This window comes from Carlito syrichta, unplaced genomic scaffold (genome assembly GCF_000164805.1).
Source record: "Carlito syrichta isolate Samal-C Ts95f unplaced genomic scaffold, Tarsius_syrichta-2.0.1 Scaffold148703, whole genome shotgun sequence".
NCBI lineage: Eukaryota > Metazoa > Chordata > Mammalia > Primates > Tarsiidae > Carlito > Carlito syrichta.
Genome location: NW_007092799.1, coordinates 37,424 through 62,479, shown reverse-complemented (window position 1 = coordinate 62,479; position 25,056 = coordinate 37,424). Strand labels below are relative to the sequence as shown.

General features: G+C 37.8%; 1 protein-coding gene across 1 annotated transcript in view; it reads right to left on the bottom strand.

The window, feature by feature from the left end:
- SYTL5 (synaptotagmin like 5) overlaps nt 1-25,056 on the bottom strand; it is a gene marked incomplete at its 3' end in the record, with an annotated part of 83,886 nt that overhangs the window by 34,654 nt on the left and 24,176 nt on the right. Inside the window, exons 3-5 of the mRNA XM_008050524.1 lie at nt 14,294-14,409; nt 12,761-12,869; nt 10,488-10,622 (exon numbers count right to left, since the gene is read on the bottom strand). Of these exons, the coding sequence (XP_008048715.1) occupies nt 10,488-10,622; nt 12,761-12,869; nt 14,294-14,409 (360 nt within the window). The remainder of the gene's footprint in view (nt 1-10,487; nt 10,623-12,760; nt 12,870-14,293; nt 14,410-25,056) is intronic.

The following is a 25,056-nucleotide window of genomic DNA, read 5'->3' as shown; positions in this document are numbered from 1 at the left end:
GACTTACAGTTGAGCCAATAAGAGGAGAGACTAAACAGAATAAAGGGAAGATATTTACTTTAAAAAGGAATGTCTGAATATGCATGTATCATCACCAGAAGATAAGTCTGGAAGAAGAAAAAGTAGGTAATAATCAATGGAGTTGTCAACCACAAGTCATAAGTTATTTCAAGGCTATGCACCAGAGAAGTCAACAAAACCAAATATGCCCTGATTGACACTACCAGTAATCACTACTTTCAATAATCACAAATGGCAGCTGCATTTACTGAGTATCTTCTAGGTGTTAGCCACTTTCTGTCCCCAACATTCCTGTCAAAAGGGTATGAGCATTTGTATTTTAAAGATGAAAAATTGAGTCTTGGAATTGTTAAATAATTATTCCACACACATGTGGACATACAACACACCACGTGGATGAAGACACCCACACACCACCACCACACTACCATGTTGTCACACAGTTAGTCAGGATAAAAACAGTATTGTTCACACACCCAAAGCCTGTGACCATTCTTGTTTCTCATACTGCTAACTCATTACTTCACCAAGAACAAATCACTGGAGCCAAGCAGGTTCTACATTGATAGAGTGAGCTATCAAGAAGAAGATAATCAAAGGAACAAAGACCTGGGAGTTAGTTTCTTGGGATTTGATTAAGAAAATTATGAACATTTTTGGGGGGTGGCATTTCTTTGATACTACAAAACTTCTGCAGAGAGACTTTAGCTTTCTCTTTCTAGAGACGACTCTCTAACCAAATTACAGTGCTACAGACTCAGCCTAGGAGGAGTCTATGACTGTGTTGATTCTGACAAGAGAATACGATTTTGGGATTATGTAGATTGACATAATTTGGAATTCTAAGTTCCTTGATGATTTTCTTGAGCCCTCCTACACTGCATTTCTATGTTTGGCAACAGCCATATTTGTACCTTTCCAAGTATTTCTGCCTAGCTCAGAGGTCCTACTTTGGAGGGATTTAGAGACCACCCAGTGATGTACTGTGGCCATAGGTTCTCTACTCTTGGTACGATATTACCACAGAAAGATCTCTCCCTACTGTTTTAGGTGAAGTTCCTTTTACAAAAAGAAAGGCTGGAGTGAATCTTGCAGAAATGAGCCAACAAGTTATGAACCAAAGAGACTCATGTAGGTGTTCCTGCTTGTGTGTATGCTGAAGGTTCTCCCAGAGCCAAGTGGTTGTGAGAAATGCCCCATCATGGATTAGCCTTCATCAAACCAAAAGTCCTATTTATAAAAAAACTCTGGCAGAAGTTGATTAATTGTGATGGTGGCATTCAAGAGGCTATCTTGTAATAGGAAAAACATTCTTGCGATTGTAACTCAGCTACTGTAAATTATTGTTGCCAGCAGCATTATCTCAAAAATGACATATACTTTCACATTTGTCCCTGACATTTACTGTGAGATTCTCAAAAATATTTCCCTTTCAGTTGATTAGACTAAGAAAAGGCTTAGTCTAATGAGGCATATTATCATAAATATTTGGACACTCTTTTAGATGTTATGTAAAATATGACACAAAATATATGAATCTTTGCTACTTAAATTGAAAGAAGATAAAAGCTTTCTCAAGTCTCAGTTAAAGTTAAGAAGTTTAAAGTTCAACTATGAAAAAGCTATTTTTGATTCAGATATCATGTTACTGAGATTTAAATAAGAAGTGTTAGAAATCAGAACCAAAGAACTCTCAAACTAAAATATGGTTAAGTGAAAACTGACAAGAAAGAGATACATTTATATTATTTTAGTAGGACCCAAGTTGGGGGATAGGACATTGTTTGGGAGCTTGGATATTCTAGGTTACTGAAAGACATATTTTCTAGGTTAGGAAAGAGTTTCATTTACTTTAGCTTATGAAATATACTTCAAATGACATTTCTTTTGTTATATATAATTCTATGCTGCCCCCAAATCTTGATAAACTTCCCAGATATATCTATTGCTAGATAGAGGATCCAAGGATAAGGGACAGAGGCTACAATTTAATAAGTTGTCTTTCTGGCTTATATAATGGACTCTTTGGAATTGTAGCCAGGAAATAATTTCCCAGGATCCAACCTTCCCAAAGTGGCTGACAATGTTTAGCCTGTGCCTGCATGGTTAAATAAGTGCTCCCCTAAGGCAGCATCAGGCTGAGGGATCCTAAAACTCAGTGTGACAACGAACCTAATATGTAGCACAACACAGAGACAATGCCTAATATTCTTTCTGAGGTTTACAAGCTTTCCTAACTTCTTTTACTTATTTCAGATCTGAAATAAACATGTAGGAATGATGGGCAAGGGAGGCTGTAGTTAGAAAGTGAGATGAGTCTGTGAACTGGGAAAGATACTGAAAATGAGGAAGAAAAGGGAAAAAAGTTGAATGCAGCTTGATCTTCCAGTCTTTGGTGACCCAAAATACTTGACAGCAATCTTATTCAAATGAGTGGTTCTCACCCTTGGATGCATTTTAGAATCATCTGGGGGAGCTGTTAAAAATTTCCATGTTCAGACCATATCTTAGACCAATCACATGGGCCTCTCTGGGCATGGGGTGTAGGTATCAGCATGTTTGGAAACTCCCCCGGTCATTCCAATATATAGTCAAGGCTGAAAAATTCTGTGCTCACCCATGGATAGAAGTGCATCTCTCTACTTGCATTGTTCCCTCCCCTTCTACCACTATTTTTTAAATTCACCACAATGCTCACATGAAGAGAGTTGAGCTGTCCTTATGACCCAGACTGAGATCAATTGAAGAACAATTTCTGTGTTAGTGAATGAATGTGCTGCACTAGGCGTCACCAAACTATGACCTGTGTACCAATTTGGGCCCACCAAATGCTTTTCTATGGCCCATGAGGTAAGAGTAGCACTTACATTTTTAAATTGTTGAAAAAGTCAAAAGAAGAATGATATTTTATGACACATCAACATTATACAAAATTCAAATTTCTGGCCGGGCGCAGTGGCTCACACTTGTAATCCCAACACTTTGGGAGGCCAAAGTAGGAGGACTGCTTGAGCCCAGGAGTTCAAGTCCAGCCTAGACAAAGGGTGAGACTTTATCTCTACCAAAAAGAAAAGAAAAGAAAAGAACAAAAATAGCCGGGCATGGTGGCATACACCTGTAGTCCCAGCTATTCAGCTACATGGGAAGCTGAAGTGGGAGGATTGCTTATGCCTAGAAGTTTGAGACTACGATGAACCATGATCTTGCCATTGCACTCCAGCCTGGGCAACAGAGTGAGACCCCGACTAAAAAAAAAAAAAAAATTCAAATTTCAGTGCCCATAAAAAAAATTTGATTGAAATGCAGGCATGCCCATTTGTTTATGTATTGTGTATACTGCTTTTATGCTCCAACAGCAGAGTTGAGTAGTTGAGACAAAGATCATATGGCCCACAAAGCCAAAACCAAAAATATTAACTATCTGTACCTTTACAGAAAAGATTTGTTGATCTCTGTGTATATGCCCATGCACACAACCACACATACACATAGATACATGTGTCTCCATTGAAAAATGAAACTCTTTAGAAAGGTCAACACATCCCAAAGAAATGAATGTCAGGTATTGGGTATATGCATGGGTGTATGTGCTATACTTAGGTCCAAGTAAACCATCATAGGAGCTCTTGAAAGCAGAACTAGATGAGATGAGGAAGATATTGAAATTCATCAGAGCTTCTCTAGTGCAACATTCTCTGAAGCCACTAGCATTCGATGGCCTAACCACACATATTTTACATATATTTTCCTTCCTTTTCCTTTTTGGAGAAAGGACAAAGGTAGTATAATGTGATAAGCAGTCAAGGAAATTGTGTTCCATGAGTCTTAGTGTTAATTATAGAAATAACCTTTATAATTTAACTTGATTTTTAAAAAGTTGATGTGTTTGGTGGTTTTAAAATGTTTAGTGTTTTCTTAAAGAATCTGTTTCTTTTAAGAAAATTCCCTCTAAAATGGGGAAGACATGAGGGAAGGACTCTATCTGGGTGTGAAGCAAGTCTGGTAATATTTTGGTCTTTTAGCATCACAACATAATCTCTATCCAATGTCTTATTTCTAAATAATGTCCAGAAGCCATATGGAGGAGAGATGTCAGTAATCATGAAAAACCTTGGGTCAATTGGAAGTCAGGGGCAAAAAGAAAACCAACTATTTTCCCCTATAGACACAAGGTAAAGCAAGTGTTTAGCAGAACTTTTCTTTCAGCAGCTAAATTGAACAAGTATTTACTTTGTACTTAGTTCAGATATGCTAAACTCTTATTCTGCTTGGGATATACATATAGGAAGGAAGTTATCAAAGCATCCAAAGTCATCCACATCCTGGTCCAACTTACCTCTCCATCTCATCTCTTGTACAACACACTTCAATTTTTACATTCTAGAAACTCTGACCGTTTTCCAGCACACTCAAGGTTGCTTTATGCCTCTTTCCTTTATACTTTTTATTTCCTCTGTCTGGCCAAGTCCTACCCATTCCTGAAAAGCTGCTTAAGGATCATCTCCATGAAGCTTCCCTGAATCTTCTGGAAGGGCAAATCTCTGCCTTTGGTTTTTTCACAGCATACAGAACATCTTTTTTTTTTTTTTTTGAGTTGGAGTCACACTCTGTCACCCAGACTAGAGTGCAGTGGCCGCTCCCGGCCACCGCAGCCTCAACCTGCTGGGCTCCGGCGATCCTTCCGCCTCAGCCTTCCGAGTAGCTGGAACTACAGGCGCGCGCTACCATGCCCGGATGATTTTTTTGATTTATTGTAGAGATGAGGTCTCGCTGCCCAGGCGGGTCTCGAACCCGCAGTCTCAGGCAATCCACTCACCTCAGCCTCCCAAAGGCACGGGATTACAGGCTGAGCCACCGAACCCGGCTTTTTTTTTTTTTTTAATCATACTACCATATTGTATTGAAATTATTTGTTTAGTTTTCCCATTCTTCTTGATAAATTGAAAGCTCATGAAGGGGTGGAACAGTACTGTTGTCTAAGAATATCCATATTTACCATTTGGCATATGGTACTAGGTCAATAATGTTGGCAGACTTGTATGTTGAACTTATTTATATAAATAAAATGCAGAGGTGAGCAAGTGATATATCACTACTCCTCAATTATTTGCAGGAGAAGAAAGGTCATTGATTGTATCTTAGCTACTCTGAGATTATAACACGTCACAAAATACACATTTGGTAGTAATGAATAAAATAGAAATATATTACATTGGAGGAGGAAAATGTGTTCAATTTAGTTCATAGAAATAGAGCATGCTAAGGCAGTAGGCCCATGGGAAATAATTGGAGAAACAGACAAAACAGCAAAAAGAAAGAAGGCTTCAAACTTATAATCATTTGAACACAGGAAAAGTCAAGAATCCAGTTGTAGTTCAACTAAGTATAGTGTCAAGGGTCAGGCTGAACTACTGAGCCTCCATACCTTCTCACATTATTGACAGTATAAAGAGGAAAGTCTCACATATATAAAATAAACAGAAATCAGGGGCTGAGAAGTGGCAGTCTTACAAATTGTACCTTTGAAGGAGGTCTGAGAGCAGTTTGGGAGGGATGTTGCTGTGGCCTGTCAATTTCCTCTGAACAGTCACCTCTACCTACAGAATCTTACTTGCTGTGATTACTCACAACCCTCTGTCTGAAGACTTTTTTTGGATGACAGGAGGATGGAGCTCCTACTATTAACAGGGTAGGTTGGAAGTGGCAGAGAGTACCCCAGAAGAAGCCATCAACCAATGATGGACAACAAGCTGTTGTAAAAATATCCCAGGTTCCCCATCTTCTGACTGGATCATTGAGGTATGTTCAGCACTGTTTCCTAGAGTTAGTCAGTGAAATTGAGTTCTAGTTGCCCATAGTAGTAATTGGCTTAATGATACATCCTTTTTGTATTTCTTCCCTCCTTGACTCATTTCTCCACTCTCCTATCTATGTTTTCCTAAGCCACATCCTAAACAAATTACTTACTCTTGAATTCTTCCTTCAGAGTTTGCTTCCAACAGAACCCAAATCAAGTGTATACAGGTGTGTATGGTAGCAAAGAGTGAGTTTTTACAAAAGACGATTTTCAGTTATAAATAGAAGTTTCTTGCTGGATAATTTTTTTGGCAATTCCAGATCTTGTGTATCTCCCACTGATAAGGTCACAGTTCAACTGAAAAAGTACTCTCATAAATCCATGTTCCCACACATGTTTGTTTATGTGTCCATTGCTTCACATAAACAAATAAAATTCACTTTTCTTGGGCCACCATGAGTTTTCAAATTGCTTTAGACTGTTAGTACTTGAAAAAGTTTGTGGCTTTGATTGCCCATCCCTTGTTGCCTCTAAGGAGGGCTGAACTCACCCAAAGAAAGTCAAAATGGTTTTTTTAAAAAAGGAACTAGAAGCACCACTGGACAAAGGAAACAAAGGCATAGAAAAGAGATGAAAGTAATTTTCCTTTGGAGGACAATCCTTACAGCCTTTATCCTCGAGTCATGAAACAACTGCAGCTAGATTATGGAATAAAATTCACATACTTGTAGAGATATGCCGGCAATTCAAACAACTTTTAAAGCTTAGTAAGGAAAGAAGTTTCTAACAGCATTAGCAACTACCTATGTAGTGTTTTATCTAATCCACAAAACAACCCAGTGTTGACTTTGTGGATGTGGTCCTGACTCATCTTGTCACATATTCAAATTATTAGTAAGAGATAGCTGCCTAATTGGTAACTTGCTTGCAAAGATGTCAATGAAACTTACATTCAGGGCAGAAAATAATTTTATTTCTGATGAAAAAAATGGAGGTAAAATTTAGTGATGGAATGGGTTTAATAAACTCACATAGCCAAAATAATAGGTAAGAGGAAAGGATGATAGTCATATTTTTAGTTATAATGATACAAAAAATGCCATATTTCCTGAAAGGGGTGGGGAAGAGGGAGAGAAATTGGGGTGGGGGGAGAGGAATAGGGAGGCAGAGGGAGGGAGAGGGATGGGAGAGAGGGAAGGAGAGAGAAGGAAAGGAAGGGAGAGGAAGGGAGAGAGAGAAAGAGAGAAGAAGGGGGAAGGGGGGAGGGGGAGGAATGGTGGAGGGATAGAAGGGGTATAGAGAGAAGGAGAGGGAGGGAGGAGGGAGGGAGAAGGAGGGAGAGAGAGAGCATTCACTTGAAATGAGGATGAGAACTAGGTGAGTGTTGACTTGAATGGTGTGGTCTCTGCTTTTGGATCAGAGCCAAGCAGAGCAGCTTGGGAAGCTTTACAGAGACTAATAATCAGTCCCAGGCCTCCTGGAGAGCAATTGGGAATAACTGGATAAAATGGGTGTGTTTGAGGAGGGGGAAGAGGAGGGGGAGGGTGGATGGATGAGAACCTAGTTAGCTATGAGAAAGAACAGGATCCTGTGGTATGCTTCCCATATCCTTCAGTGATATGATAGAAATGCTGCTGAGAAACAGCATCATTTTCCTCCATTTTTACTGACTAGAGTAAATTTCTACATTTTCTTTATTTTATTTTACTTTTTTAGGGAACAGTGCTGGTATCCTCCTCAGGTTCTTTTTACCACCTCTGCATGTCCCTCCCTAGCTTCTGAGTGTTTTTCTGCTAACAGTTGGCACCTACAACCTTCAGAGATTTGCCCTTTAGCATTGGAGCTAAAGGCCTAGAAATGCCTTAGGGTTTGTCTGCTTCTCACCCCCATAGTAGAGTTGTCAGATAAATTGCAGAACTCTCTATTAAATTTGAATTTCAGATAAACATTCAATATTTTAAAAGCACAACGATGTCCCAAATATTGCGTGGAATATATACTAAAAACAGTTATCCCAAATTCAAATTTATTGACTAAGTCTGGAGACCCTGTACTAGGGAATCCATGGTCAATGACTGATGGGTATAAGAGAGCAATGGTCAAGCTCCTCAAAATGGAAAAAGCTCAAGGATATAATTTATTCTACAGGATCAGGCTGAGTTCTCAGACTCAGACTTCAACTTGAGATTGTACCACCATTTAGCTTCTTTTCCTTCTCTGTTCTGTCTCTCCTATTCCCTTACTGGTTTCTCTTGGAATCACATAATTAATAAATCACTTGCTTATGAATCTTTGAACGTCTGTTTCTGGGAAAACATGACTTAAGATAGAGATCTTGCAAATATTCCACAGTTACAACTCCTCCCAACTTTGAAGGGATTAGAAATCACTGCCTCGAATAGCATTCTGTTTGTTAACTATAGCTTACATTTATATTCTTTTTAAAAAAAATATCCTTTGTCTTATGTGTCAAGTCCCTAACAACCAGTGAATATTCCTTTGACATGCTCTAGCTGAGAGGCGGCTGGGTCATCTCCAAGCCACTCATACTTTCCCCCTATTTTAAAACTACTAAAAAGAGATAAAACCACCCAGACATCACTTCTACTCTGATATGACGTGAATTTTAAAAAGGAATGTCCAAACCCAGCTGCTTCAGGAAAAGACCAATGAACCATGGACAAAAATGCATTGTATAGGAGAAAAGGGAATCGTTTCTAAGCTAGGTCAGGTAATAGATCAAAGAGACTGGAATCTTACAATCTCTTTAGATGATGGGAGTTACCTACCTCCTGCCCCAACTTTCTAAGGACTCATTTTGGAATAATGGAACTCATCTCACTGTGGCAGTCCATTACTGTGTTCACAATGAGTCATCATTGTGATAAATGCATGTTCCAGGAAAAGGACATTTTGCTGTACTAATCTCCCGAGCATCTTTAGTCCCTTTTAAAATGTGAAAACATTGTTCTTGGCATGCTTAAGACAAAGCACCCATGACTACTATATTCTGATTTTCTGTAAACCATTCTAGGTATTTACAATTTAAGATAAAGTCTACTTAGGGGTTTTCTTCCAGCTTACAACAAGAACAAGAAAATCCTGGATAAATATATCAGTATTTGGTGAAACATGTCCATATATCTTTACTTAGCAATAGATAAAACACAAGGAGTAAGTTCAGGTAGTTAGATTCAATTGTGCTACAAGCACTGTGATATTGGAGAGCATGCCCCTTAGTCTTGTGGAGTAACTATAAGACATATAACATAAAAATGACATGGTCTAATTTTGTGTGTTAAACTGGGAGCCCTTTTGCTTTTTTAACAAGTAACTCTCTCTTTTCTCTTTTCATATATATTGTCTCTTTAATGCTAGCCTGAAGTGTAAGTCTAGATGGTTCATTCATAGAGTCCCCAGGAGGCTGAACAAAAAGACACCACCAAGTTAGTTTCTTATCATCTCTGAATAATTTTTGCCACTACTATCTCAGAGTTAGGAGTCCAACAATCAAAAACAATAATAAATTTTTTGTAGGATGTTTTTGTGGAATATGGCATGAAGCCATTCCAACGGAAGTCAAATGAAGCTATTTCAAGAAAAAAGGCAAACCATGGCTTAATTTAAAAAAAAAAATCACAGAGACTGTCTGCAATCATAAAAATTTGAAAAATACTGAATATAGTAATAATATTTTGATAGTGGGTGATAAATAATTTATTTTATGCTTTATTATATTTTTCCCTGTACAGTTTTATATAAAGTGATGCTTGCAGGAATGCTATAGGGAAAAAGAAACAGGTATAGAAAGTCATCATGAAAAAATAACCCAATAGTCAAAAGAATGCCCTCTCCAGGGAAATTTTCTGGCCTCTGTTTTAAAATGTGTGATGGCAAGAATGCAATTCTGCTTGCAGAACCAAAGGAGAAAAGAAAGTCTGCCAGTTTTACTAACTGGCTTGCAGAATTACAGTAGCTCCAAGCAGACAAAAGGGAGTTAACATTTGGACAAACGTGTGAAACATGAGGGTAAATATATTTTCTCATTGCTAGCTTTGATAATACACTAATCATGAAAATAAACCTTCAGTATGCCCCTACAGGATAAAGAAAATCAAGGCTCATGAAAAGGCTATGCTTTTGGCTATCCTTTCGATTTCTCTTTATTTTTCTTGACAAGTGATAGTTCTGTGCATAGGAGATTCTCACTTGGCTTCACTGATAACTAGTTAGAGGAGATGAAACAAGAAGGAAGTGAAATTTATGGAAAATTCTCTGAGGCAATTCAAACGATAAAATTATTATTACACGTTTAAAAGCTACAAGGAATGTATATGACACTCAAAGGTTTCTTTTTCAGAAGCTTAAGCAGAAAAAGACGAGAAGTCAATAAAAAGAATTTACTTGCCCTGTTCATCTCCATTTGAATTGCAGCTCTGAGTGCCAAAACATAACCCTGCAGGTGACATAGACAATACCAATAGCTGTAATTCCAGAAGGAGGGTATGCTTTCCATTTCAACTAAAAAATAGCCTCCTGACTTTTCATATTATGTGTTAGAAGTTCTCCAAGTGATAACACTTCACAGATACCTTGAAACCCTGTTTGGATGGGAATATGTCAACCTTATCCTTGGGCTATATCATTGCCCAATCTGTATGTCTCTTACCTGTCTGAACCAGGGGCTGACTTTAAACTCCGAAAATTCTGGCTGTCCAAGTCTAAGCTGTAGCTCCGTCCACTTTCAGTTTTTGGAGTTATGATTTCTCCTCTGGTTGCTGATCTGAATTTGCTAAGAAGAAATCTGAAATTACATATATATGTACTTAAAAGTAAAATAAGAAATAAAACATTAAAATAACATTTCAATAATAAAATTTCTAGCACTTTCAATAATAGAGGATTCTTCAGTAAAGTATCCTTGGGAGTGAGAGGGTCTGGAAAGTTTCCAGTGTCCCTACAGTACAGTGCCAAGGGTGGTAACAAAGGAGCTTATGGCATTCTTCCAAGACCATATCATTTGCTAATAAGTTGGGCCTCTGTCCCTGCAAAGCAAAGGACCACCTACTTTGGGAACTTACCACTGTCACCTAAGAATGGAGAAGTATTGCCTAGGTTGGGCCTATTTGCAGGGTTACTAACAACCTGGAACTTACCATGCTCAGAGAGGGGAGCTAAAATGATCCTACAGAAAAAAAATGATGTAATCACTTATTAGATTGCAGCTCCATGAGAGCAGTGACTCTGCTTTTCTTGTTCCCTGCCAGATCCCCTGAACCCAGAGGATGTCTGGCACATACTAGAATCCAACCAACTCTTGTGGAATGAGTGACTAAACTCATATAATAGAAACCATCTGTATATCTTCCATAACATTTCTCCCTGTGGTGATGAAATTTGAACAATGCAGGGCCTCATAGTGGATGAAAACTGATTGCATTCCCCCTTCACCAAATTGTTTGAAACTTAAGAAAAAAACAGCTTTTTAGTATCCTAGACTAAAGTTCTAGGTCAGATGCAGTGGCTGATGCCTGAAATCCCAGTACTTTGGGAGGCCGAGGTGAGAGGATTGCTTGAAGACAGGAGTTCAAGACCAGCTTGGGCAACATAGCAAGATCCCACCTCTACAACCAAAATTTTTCAAAAATAGCCAGGTGTGGTGGCTGAGCCTGTAGTCCCAGCTACTCAGGATGTTAAGGAGGGTTGCTTGAGCCCAGGACTTGGAGACTGCAGTAAGCTATGATCATGCCTCTGCACTCTAGCCTGGGGTACAGAGTGAGATTCTGTCTCAAAAAAATTAAAATTAAAATAGGGCAAACCCCTTGGGTCCCCTTCCACTGTGGGAGTTTTTCCATCCTCTCAATAAATCCTGCTTTCTCACTTAAAATAAAATAAAGTAAAATAAAATAAAATCCTGATCCAGGATACTGAGTAACCAAAACACAAGTGTTTCTAAGTGCACTTTAATAACCAAACTCAATCTATATTCTTTTTTTCTTGTGTGATGGCATTGGGACAGAACACCTCATTTATTTTGCATTCTACAGTTTTCTTGAAGAAAAAATGAATTCCAAAGGTACTTGCACAATCTTAATAGAATCTGCCAAGTTATCTCTGTTTCAAAGACCCCTGTAAGAGTGTCATTGTCAAGGTGTCAGAAGCTTCAATCTACTGGAAAATTACATTTTTTGGTGAGAACAGCTCTAATATAATGTTTATCTATGCTCCTCTGAGAATCACCTTAGGTATGTCCCAACCTCTACACCTCTGCTTAAGGTGTCTGCTCTACCTGGAATCACTCTTCTTCCCTTTTGCTATCCTGAACCTTATCTTGCACTTGAGGGCCATTTTTCTCCCTTGATAGAATCTTCTTGCTCCCAGTCTACCAGTGCTTTTTTGCATCTTGAGCCCCTATGTACCTTTTACTCCTATTCTCAGTGCTTGACACATACTGAATTAGTCATTGAAGTGGCCAAACGTGTTTTTTTTTCCCTCAAGGAATCCTGAATTTTAAATAGAAATGTGATGCTTTAAGCTCAATTAATATATCGTTAATTTAGATATTTTACATATCAACACACAGGTTGGAGGAGAGAGGTATTGACATTCTACAACAAAAGCAGTCGTCACCTCTTTATAGATAAGACTGGCATTGACGTGAAACTTTCTTCCATTAAGTCATGAGAACCATATGGTGCAAGACCAGATATGTCAAGTGAAAGAAAACCTCTTATGTGCTCAGGTCAGAGGAGACTTTTATTTACTTACTGAAAGCAATTAAAACTGCGTTTCCTGGGGAGAACGATAAGGGTGTTAGCTTGGTTGAGTATCCGACCTCCTCTGGGTCACCGAAGTGACATCAGACTTGAAAAACTAAAGTCTTTATTTCAGGGGTATCTGGAACAAAGATAAAAAAATTCCTTTGGAATGATTATGTCTTACCCCTTTCTCTTGGGTCCATCATGGCTGGTCTTCTGCCCAGCAGAAGATGAAATGTCTGACTTTTCCACATCCTGGCGGGTTTGCTCTTGGCTTTGTACTTCTTCAAATCCTCATTAAAAAAACAATCAGAAGACAAATTTACATACAAAATGGCCAGATATGAGAGAAAATTTCTATTCTGCATTCACTTTCCTATATTCGTGCAGGACAAAAAAATCTAGAATAACTGGCAATGCTGTTCCCGTACCATTTTCCAGTCACATAGTTATTTCTAATTTGTTGAGTATCCTAGTGTTAACTGAGGACTAAGATCCAGGACTCATCTGTGGCAGGCTTGCTGAGATAAGCTTTCCAGGGATGACTGTCATGGAAAAATGAATACATCATCACTCTGCTGATATTTTTATAGCAGGGGGACCTGGCCTCATGATAACTCCATATTCTTAGAGACTGAGTTCTAGCATGAGGTTATGAAAGTAATACCCCAATTTCTGAACACAGAAGCCAGACTTCCTGGGAAGGTAGACATCTGTGCACATACCTTGTGACTTGAAAAACAGTTTACATTCTGGAAGGAGCTGAGGTTTAAGTGGAGGAAGAGGTCATGGGTGACAGCTTAATTCTACCGCTACTCCATTCTGTCCCTCTGTTAAATCAGACCTGATGTGATCCCTCCAGAAAAGTCCGTCCTTGCTTGTGTCAAACATACAAGTTACATTGGAATCAATTCCAAGCCTTCTAGCTCTACCTGACAGATGTGAAAACAAAGGCACTTGTCTCCTGTGTATGAAAGATGAGATACCCTAGGAACAGGCCAAAATATGCCTGTTCCAATTTTACTGCACCATACATTAGAAATATGCTCCCAAACACAAGTTGTACTCAATATTTAGCCAACTAAACTGTAATTTGAATGCCCTGAGAAGCATTCTCGAGGTGGGGTATTATTTGCATTTGGTGCCAGTATTCATTCTGCAAGACTAAATGAGTGAAACTGTCCTATGGATTTCAGGTCATTTAACATCTCTCTTTCCTGCCCACGAAATGCCATTGACTCACTCCAGTCATTGACAATGAGAAATGCTACCTTGCATTTCCAAATGCTTCTCTTTGTGGGGAGAAGGACAAGGTGCACAACATCAGCCCTTGGTTGAGAACCATTGGAAAAAGGATTATTTAAAAGAAAAATGAAATAAATCTTGTAAAAAAATCAAGGATTTCTTTCACAAAGTGAATCATTTAATTTATCGGTTTTACGTTACTTTCTTAAATTTTTAGTTAAACATTGGAAGTGCATTCAGAAAATGAACTATCTGTTATGAAGATAAATGGTTTCTTTGAAAATGTTAGGGTATCAGATATAAGGAAAATCATTGAATTTTATTTTCTACTGACTTCCTCTTCCTTTGTATGAATTGTAGATTTAGATTTCTTGCTACTAAGTTGTGAAATTCAACTTAGCACATTTGCTACATATCATAGGGAAGTTATTTAGCCAGCCAAAATGAAGAAACCAAATATTGCTTTAATTACCTGGACTTCTTCTTAAGATGGACTGTCGGACAACATCAGTGCCCAAAACATTTACTTGCTTGAAACGCTTTGCCTTTTCTTCAAAAAACCACTCACCAGTTATAATCCTTAGCTGCCTACTCAAGGGAAAAAGGGAGAACATCAACATTCAATTATTTAGCCACATAATTAAATCTAAAAAATCCCCAATTAATTAAAATAGTCAATTATTTAGAGTCCATCTCAATCTCTGGAGGATTTTATGATGATAATAATGGCCACTATTAATTGGATATATACTATCTGTTAGATAATTGCTAATTGCTTTTTATATTTCATATATTTTAATCTACATAATAACATTGTGTAAACATTATTATGCTCATTGTATAAATGAGAAAACTGAGTCTTAGATCAATAAAACAGCGTGCCTCATGTCACACAGCTGGTAAGTAGTAGAGCCAGGATCCCATCCCAAGAAGTCTGGTCTAGGGCTCAAGTTCTTAACCACTGCATTAATGGGTACATGAAATTCAGTGTGAGCAGTGGGTAACAACCCAAGATTTTGAATGAAAAGGAGTCATGTATTCTGTAGAACTCAAATCACTCTATAAAAAAGATACCTGCACACGTATGTTTATCGCAGCATTGTTCACAAGAGCAAGAACCTGTAACCAACCATGCTGTCCATCAAAAGAGGACTGGATTAAAAAAATGTGGTACACATATATGGTGGAATACTACGCAGCCATAAAAAAGAACAAAATCATGAATTTCGCAGCAACCTGGATGGAACCAGAGTCTATAATACTGAGTGATCTCTCACAGAAACAAAGATCTGAGTATCACATGTTCTCACTCATATAGTGGACCTTGAACATCTATCGTAATACTGTAAGAAAAGGATTGACAGTGGTGGGAAACTATGGTGGGGAGGGAGGGGAAAGGAGGTGGGATTAACGGTAGTCAATATCTGTCTGGGGATGGGAAGACACCCCTTATCAACAAGGGTGCCCGAATGATGCACATTTGTATAACTAACCCTTAACTGTACCCCACAATTTTAAAATAAAAAATATTGATTAAAAAAGAAAGAAAGAAAAAGGAGTCACGAACAGACTCTATTTTAAACAATTCCTTGGTATAATATGAACACTGGGTTAGAGTGGTGTGAGAATGGGACAAAGAGAGAGGTTGGCCAGTGAAATAGTCCAAGAGAGAGATGACAAGACCTATGCTAGCGAATGATAAGACTAACACACAGAGAGAAATAAATTCAGAATGCAGGTGGTAGAAGTCCCTGCCTGGATTTTACAATCAATTAAATGTTAAAGGCAGGAAAGAAGGATCTTTGAATAGTTTTACCTATTTTTTAAGCCTCACCTGCAATGGCTACATGAAATCACCCCCTCATCCTCCCTCCTGAAATGCCTATAACCTTCTTCTTTCTCTGTACTTCTTCCATGATCTATAGTATTCTCCAGAGTTATTTCTGCCCAGGACCTCTCATGTTCACTGAACTCCAAGCTCCCCGAGAGCCTATCTCTGTCTGATTCATCTTTTTCCCCTTAGTGCTTATGAGAGATTTTCTCAGACTATCCTCTCCATCAATTTTTTTTAAGAGACAGGTTCTCCCTCTGCCATCCACGATGGAGTGCAGTGGTTCCATCATAGCTCACAGTACCCTTAAACTCCTGGGATCAAGGTATCCTCCCACCTCAGCCTTCTGAGTCACTGGGCTACAGTTATGAGCCGCCATGTCTGGCTAATTTAAAAGTTTTTCTTTGTTAGAGATGAGAGTCTCATTTGTTGCCTAGGCTGGTCTCAAACTTGTAAACTGAAGTGATCCTCCTGCCTAGACCTCCTAAAGTAGGGGGATTACAGATGTGAGCCACCATACCCAACCTCCCATGAATACTTTTAAATGAATGAATGACTACTCCATCAATTTGATGGATTGCTCTTCTTTTTATATCCTCATAGCCCTCATCACTACCAGTGATATGAAGACAGGAGTTTTGGCTGTATTGTTCACCATCTCTAGGAGCAGTACCTGGCACTGTGCCCAGTGAATATTTGTGGAATGAATGAGGATAACTGGAATTCAACCTTTAGCAGCTATACTGCTATAAAGTCCATTTTCAGGTTTATAACACTTATTATACACAGTTTTAATAACTAGAATTAATTAAGTAGTCTAAATATGTTTCCAGTTAAAAATGAGGAAATAGTTTTAGCTGATTAGGTGAGCACTACTATCCCAACACTTCAATATGGCATGTTCTGAGAATGTTAAATAGGCCTACGTGACTATGGTAAAGGGTTTCTGGAGGACTCTAGTGGAAAATGAGGTTAAAAGGTAGGAAGTGATCTATCACAGAAACAAAGAACAGAGTACCACATGTTCTCACTCATAAGCGGACCTTGAACAATTATAATACCATAAGAAAGGGATTGGCAGTAGTGGGAAATTGTCGGGGAGGGGGTGGGATTGGCAGTTGAGGGAAACTGCTGGGGAAGGAGGGGCGTACCTCATCAATAAGGGTACCTGCTTAATCAACGTTTGTATACCTAACCCTGAATTGTACCCCACATCTTTATAATAAAAAAAATAAAGAAGAGGAAAAAGAGGTAGAATTGGGACAATGTGTTGGAAATCTTTGAATGCCACTTTAAGGAACTGGAATATCATTCTGGAAGCAACGGAGAATTCTGGCAGTTTTTCTGAAGTTCAGATTGAATCAAAACCTCTGGAGAAATATATGGAGAAGAGAAAAACCAGAAGTAGGCAGGACAATTAGAAAGTCATTGTAATAAACAGGATAGGAGATGATAAACATGCAAATCAGGTATCATGGAAGTGAGGGATAAAAAGAAAGGCACAGATCCTTGGACTGTTGAGGGTGAGAATCAGCAGGAATTGGTGACAGGTCTGATATGGTGGATGAGGAAAAGCAATTGAGAGTCAAATGGAGATTTATATCTCCAGAATATTATGTCCTGAGATTTAGCAACTGATTAGACTTGGAAATCAACAATTGAATCCCAAATATAAAAATAACTTCAGAAAAATGTCAACCTTATTTTCTCTACACCAACTACCCTGAAAATCTTGCTTGTGAATGTATGAGACAAAATCAAGTTATGTATGAAACACAGTCCTACTACTTGGAAAAGAATTGAAAATGTTAACCTTGGCCAGGTATGGTGACTCAGAGCTATAACCCTAGCAATTTGGGAGGCCGAGGTGGGAGGATTGCTTGAGCCCATTAGTTCAAGAACAGCCTAGACAGCATAGCGAGACCTAATCTTTATGAAGGAAAGAAAGAAAGAAAGAAAGAAAGAAAGAAAGAAAGAAAGAAAGAAAGAAAGAAAGAAAGAAAGAAAGAAAAGAAAAGACAATTAGCTAGGCATATAGTCCCAGCTACTTGGGAGGTTGAAGCAGGATTGCCTGAGCCCAGGAGGTCAAAGCTGCAGTGAGCCATGATTAGGCCTAGGTGACAGAGTGAGACCCTGACAGAAAGGAAAGAAGGAAGGAAGGAAGGAAGGAAGGAAGGAAGGAAGGAAGGAAGGAAGGAAGGAAGATAGGAAGGAAGGAAGATAAGAAAGAAAGAAAGAAAGAAAGAAAGAAAGAAAGAAAGAAAGAAAGAAAGAAAGAAAGGAAAGAAAGGAAAGAAAAGAAAGAAAGGAAAGAAAGAAAGAAAGAAAGAAAGAAAGAAAGAAAGAAAGAAAGAAAGAAAGAAAGAAAGAAAATGGTAATCTTGGAGAAAAGCATTCATTGAAAGGTAAGACTATAGTATGCTCACCTCAGATTTACTCCCAAGTGGCCTAGATCACCTATTGAGAAGCTTAGATGATTGGATTAGCTCTATAACAATAATTATCCAAAATATGCTTATGAAATATAATAAATCTAAGATTGAACCTACCAAAACCAAAAACTTAAATGGGTTAGATTATTTCTGGAGAGTAACAAGTAATCTATCAATTTATATATCACTATTTATGTTGGAAATTCAGGTGATAATTGTAGTATCCTAAACTGTAAAGATTTGTCATCAAGATTACTGCTCCTTGGCTATTTAATCAAACACTAATCTTGGTACTGATGTGATCAGACTTTGCAGATGAAATTTGATTACTCATCAATATGACTTTAAAATAGTGAGGTTATCCTGGATTATCCATGTGGGTCCAAAGTAATCACAAGAATTTTTAAAAACAGAGGAAGAAGAAGAGAAAGTCAGAAGAGACACTGGAAAGTCAGATTGCAAGTGTGGGAAAGTTGTGATATGATGAGAAAGCTCTGAGAGGTAGGTGTCCAGAGGCAAGAATGGAAAAGGAGGCCTCCAGAAGCAAAGGATGGTTCTCAGCTAACAACCAACAAGGAAATGGGGTCCTCATTCCTACAGCCTCAAAGAGCTGGATTCTGCCCACAAGAATGAACTTGGAAGTGGATTCTTCCCAAAGCCTCTTCATAGGCATTCAACTAACTGACCCTTGATTTCAGCCTTGTGGAGCTTGGAGCAGAGAAGCAAGCCAAGCTAACACAGAATTCTGAGCTACAGAACTGTAAATAATAAATTTGCATCATTTTAAACTGCTAATTTGTGGTAAATTGTTAAGGTGGCAATAGAAAACTACTATGATAATTAACAGAAATATATTTATTCTAATATTCAATTCAGGAAGTTACTTGCGCAGGTTGAAAGAAGATAAGAAAAATTCAGAAATGCATAGGTACACAATGGCCTATTGGCCAAATTTAGTCTGTCATCTATTTTGTACAGCCCACAAGCTAAAAATGTTTGGGTTTTGTTTGTTTTTCCATTTTTAGGTGGTTGAACAAAAAAATCAAAATGAGAATATTCAATGACATTTGAAAATTAAATGAAATCCAAATAATTCCATGTCTATAAAGTTATATTGGATTAAAATCATTCTCAATCTCTTTTTTATTGTCTCTGGTTGTTTTTGTGCTGCAACTGTAAAGTTGAGTAGTTGTAGCAGCAGACCACATGGAACCCAGAGGTTAAAATACTTACTCTCTGGTGCTTTATTAAAGAAAGAAAAGCTTGTCAACTTTTGCAAGAAGACAAAGAGTACACAAAGACATAAGAACAAGGGGAATAATAATGGCATGCAAAAGTCTTAGCTCTTCTTTATTCGTAAAATATAGGATGGAGCGGATAGAATACTGACAGTAGTTTTATGTGTGACAGAGGAAAGTGTACACATCTGTTAGGTCAGGAAAACAAGCAGATAGAAAAAGAGAGACAGGAGACAGGCAGCTCAACAGCAACACAGGTTTATTCCAAGGTAGAGAACCTGCAGAGGGGACTCCAGAAAACTGAAGCCCACTACCACTTACAGACTAGGGCAGTTATAGGGCTTGGGGGACAAATTTTTGTGGTTGGCGTTGCTAGGGGTTAACTAAGGTTTATGGTTAAGTTGAGAGGAAGCCTTGTGGTTAGGCTAGGTGGTAGACAGGATGCGTTGCAGCCTAGCCTGGTTGATAATTTTCCATCCTGGGGCAACTAGCAAAGTGGTGGGGGTTTCTAAGATGGCATTACCTGTGCTAACAACATCTAGTCTACCCTCCTCAGGAAAATGGGCCTCCATATTACCTTTACCACATATGCCTAGAGTTGCCAACACCTAACACAAACAAATAAGATCTTCCCAGAATTGCTAGTCATTACCCCTTGTATCCTTGTGAGAACAATAACTATAAACCTAGTATTTGTTTAACTCAGATATGCACTTGAGTCATTTCAGAGCTTGAAACACCAAAACAGTCTTTTGATATTATACCTTTGTCACCTTCTTAGGTTCTAGAGGTAGACAGAAGGTCTGGTAGGACAGAAAAGTAATATTTAGTGAGTGTATACCAAGAGCCAGGTAATGCACTAAGCACTTAATGTATGATATCTCTAATCCTTACTAGGAGCCATAAAGTAGTTATTATTATCCTTAGTTTACAGACAAGTAAACTAAAGATCACATAGTTTAAACAACTTGCCCAAAGTTATAAAAGTATTATGGCAGAGACAGAATTGATATTGAAAGCCTATTTGCTTTATATTTGACAAAATTCTCAGAAGAGAACTCATACTTGTTAGCTATAATAAGGTGTGGAGGAAGGATAAAAACCTATAAACGCCAAGGAATAACAAGCACAGTACTTCATATGATTGGTTGTCATTGTGTATGTGTGTGAGCTGGGGGAAGGGAGATTAAGAATAAAGGAGTGGTGAAAGAGGAAAGAAAATAAACATGATACCCACCATAACATTTATATCCCTCTCAGCCACATCAATCTACCACTAGACAAACATAAAGCTTGACACAGACTCTGTTTCTTCTATGTTGTACTCCAAAGAACGGTTTTGATTGAAACTATAGTGGGCTACATTTATGAATAATGATTACCTAATATTCAGAATTTGCTAGGCCCTTATTTTATTCAACATTAAACTCCTAGGACTTCAAATCTTTACTTAGAAGCTTATATAAGTATGAAGTCAAGTTAATTATCTTTAAATTTATAGGAAAAAAATAGGTAATCTTATCCTAAAAATAATAGTTATCAAAAGATTAATTTTGCTCTTCTATCTTCCATTAACTACTGGAGACATCTTAGATAAAATATGCTTATTAGATATGCTGAGATAAGATACAGTTTCCTTCTATTGTGCATGAGGAAACTGATTCAAACTATTTATAAATTTATTCATTACATAAGGAATATTTATTGCATTCCTGTTATGTGTCAGGTCCTGTGCTAGGGCAAAGAACACAGAGGTGAAGAAGACAAACAAGGATCCCAGTCATCTGGAGATGATGGTCTAAATTTAATCCTTTCTTCCTTCTTAAGCAGGGAAAGTTAAAAGAAATCCCTAGACATATTATGGTGAAACTATAGAACTACAGGCAAAGAGAATATCTTAAAAGTAGCCAGGGAGAACAAAGAATTATGGATTATGGAAATCTGGTAAATTAAAGGTGATTTTGAAATGACCTATGAAGCAACTATCAATACTTGCTGGAGACCAGCTTTAGCTGGGTTCAAGGTACCCCAAAGGTGGAGACGGCATCGGCGATTGGGGGGAAGAACAGAGAAAGAAAGAGACTGGACTCCAGTCTAGTGCAGAAGCGAATGAGTGTTATTGGGAATTACAACGGGTCTTTTATACACAAAGTCAGATGTGGGAGGGGCGTCCCCTACCCACCAGAAACCTTAATCCATGAAAACTTAATCAATGATTGCCTTTAAACCCTTTGCATATGATAATCTTAAAATCTCACAACAAAGGATAACCTAATCCGTGACTGACATATTCTATAAACCTTTTTCATCCTAAACTGATTGATTTATGCCAAGTTAAACAATTCTATAGAAGCTTAAGTATTTACTTTACAAACGAAAGTGGCCCATCCCAAAATGTTTGGAATGTGGCCCAGTCCAAAGTTCACAGTGGGCTACCTGCAAGTAACCCAGCCGCATTCTTTCAACAAAATGGCTGTCTTCTAAAACTATATTCTACAATTTACACCTTCAAAAAATCTTAAGATCATGACCCAGAAGACTGTGACCAATACTAAGGCTCTTAGATGTGACATGAGTTTGAATTATAAGTTGTGTGAAAGCCAAAACTGCAGTTTGCGGAAGAATGGGAGCAATGAGCTTCTAAAGTTAGCTTGTGTTCATCCTGGTCTCAGAGTTTTTAATGTTTTGAGCTCACAGGAGCTTAATCTGGTTAGTGCTGAGTAGAAAGGGGGAGGAAATGGGGTCAAATAGCTCCCGAACACATAGCTTTCGGGGTCAACAGCCCTTCCTGATCCCTAACGCTCAGTGGGCCTCTGTGGCCGGCTCCCAACAAATACTCATTAGGCAAAGTTCACCATAAACCTACCTATGGTTGAACAAGTTGAGGTTTTTACTCATGGCAATGACAAAAAGCACACGCCATGAGGAATCATGGGGCAACTCAGTAAGAGGGCATTTGAAAAAGGATTTGGGTTTCTATTATGTAATTTGGGGGAAAATTCAGGGAAGCAGAAATTTTCTCTGAATTAGGTGATGTCAGGAAGCGGAGACAATTCTATCATTAGTATCTCAATCAGTTTTATTTAGAAGGATGACAGACTAACACTAGGTTGTAATTGATAAGAAAGTAGCAGGTTAAAAAAAAAAGAAAGAAAGCAGCAGATTATTCATATTAGCCAAGAAATGGAGGTGTTTGGTACTTTGTAGCTTGAACAGTCACCTATTTTTTGTCTATGCGTGAACAAGATTATGGAGTATTCCATAATTACGGAATACAAGATTATGGAGTGTTTTGTCTCACTTTATTATGGTTGTAGATGATATTATAAGATCCTAGTGTGCTGAGATTGTCTATTTCCAACTGGATAACACCATGGCCTAACTGTGAGTGCCAGGCTAATTTTTAACAACATCAAGGCCTATGTAAAGTGTTAGACAGTTTCCAGATGTCAGGGACTGTATTTTTCTTTCTCATAACAAAGGAGTATACATTCTCTCCTGTACTCTGTGTATTTTCTATCCATCAGTACTATTTTTTTCTGAATTTACATTTCTCATAGACATTTTAAATATTTTTCATCTATTTCAGTTATATTTAATCTGTTGCCATAATCATTACCAATTCATCAAAAACACAAATGTCAGCCTCCTCCTACTTTAAAAAGATAAAGATCCTCATAAGGGCATATAACAGCATGAGATAGCACAACATAGCATGGATATAAGATTAGCCCACTAATACCATATTAGAAATAATCGCACTTTTTGGTTCCATCTCATGTAGCTTTTAGCTTTTGGGTCTTTCTGAGTTCATCTGGGTGCTAATTAGCAAAAATAATCATTATGACTACCTTCGTGTTAGACAGCAACCGCCTTGGCTAACATAATGGTGTGGAATTTTGTAGTTCTTATTAAGATAAAAAATAATTAACTGGCTGTGTGTCAAGGTGTTTTCATTATGTCTCTATAGAGTTGGATTAAAAACTAGAGCTACAGCAGCCAACTTGTTAGAATCAGAAGGGGTGGGAGAAAATGTCAGGGGCATCTCAACCCATTATAACAAGTAACCTCCTTCCATCAGCTCTTGCTAAAATTACTTCAGTGCTACAGCAATAAAATCTCTTTACTTTTACCCAATCCAAAGTAAATGACAATAAAGGTTGTTCTTCCAGCTGATTAGAGAATGAGTCACCTTCTGACTCATCTCATCTCTTAGAGGTCAGGGTGGGAATTTCAATTTTATGGTCTATTAAACATGGAGACAGCCCAGTGGGGCTTCAGCATTCTCCCACAACAACAAAGGGCATTCACTACCAATAAAATATCATTTATGCTTCCTTTTTGAAAACTACTCCATGAATAGCAAACAAGATACTTCCAACACAGACAGATAATTTAAGTCTCTGAGATCACACAGACTACTATTTGGAACATTGGAGAAGTAATGTAGTCTGATTTTCAGCTTAAAAGGATTTTTATACATCAAATTAAACACTTATGTAAATTTATAGCTGTCACAGAAGGATATAAGTTGTTGTCATGAAAGGGCAAGAATCACATGTTGAAAGAGCTGTTTCTTCCTTAGGACATTTTGATGTATCAAGACAGAATTTCTTTCATAAATGAAAGAATATCTTAATAAACTTATCTTCCTCTTATACTGTACAATCATTGAGGGCAGTCCATGATTTATACAACTTTTTATCCTTAGTTCCTAGTATGCCAACAAGTTATCAATAAATGTGTAGGAGAGATAGATGGATAGGTCCATGGATGAGTCAATTGGATAGGTGAATGGTTGGGTTTATTAAATTATTGTATCACCAAAAAAAGGATTCCAGTTGATTCAGAAGTTCTGTATCGATGCGATATGTCCCAAGGAAGACACCGAACTTTTAATTTGTTGTTATTTATTCTCACACTCTCTGATGACAGCTTGTCTTATATCTTTCTATGACAGCTAAAACTTTACTTTGTTCAGAGGGTAAGTGTATTTGGAATGGCTCATTATTTTTTTTAACTTCATGTTCCTGACAGAAGAAATTCACATTTGTTCTACCTTTGTTTCACTTGCTTGAGGTTGAAATTCTTTAAGCAGAAGCCTGCCACTGACTCATACATTCATCTGTTCATTTGTTTGTTTATCCACATCTATCTATTCACTTAACAAATATGCATCAAGTACCTACGATAGGCATTCTTTTAGACAGTAAAGCTATATCAGTGAACAGTATAGATAAAAACCCTAGCCCTCATGGTTATGAAGCTGACATTCTAATGGAGGAAAAAAGATATCAAATAAGTAATATAAAGCATATAACTATTAAGGGAGAAAACACAGGAAGGAATTGTATTGGGTTGGGTAGGCTAGCTTCTGTAACAATCTTTAAATTTTACTGACTTAACATGTTAAAAACTAATTTATCATTAATACAAACTACAGTTAACCTGACATGAGTTATGGGGAAGGTTTGAGTGAATTAGACCTCCAGTTACCATCCATACTAACAGATAAGTTGATGGAAAAATATGTGAATATACAAATCCCTTGAGTCTTGTATTGAAAAGTATTCTTCAGTCATTACTAGTATTATTTAAAAGTTAAGGACAAAATTCTTCTCTGCATGCAGAAGCTTGAGACAACTAGATTGATTGAAGGGCTTTTGAGTCATTAGACCCTCGTTACTATTGTTTGAGTGAATGAGAGTCTGGGGTGTAAAGAAGAGAATGAACA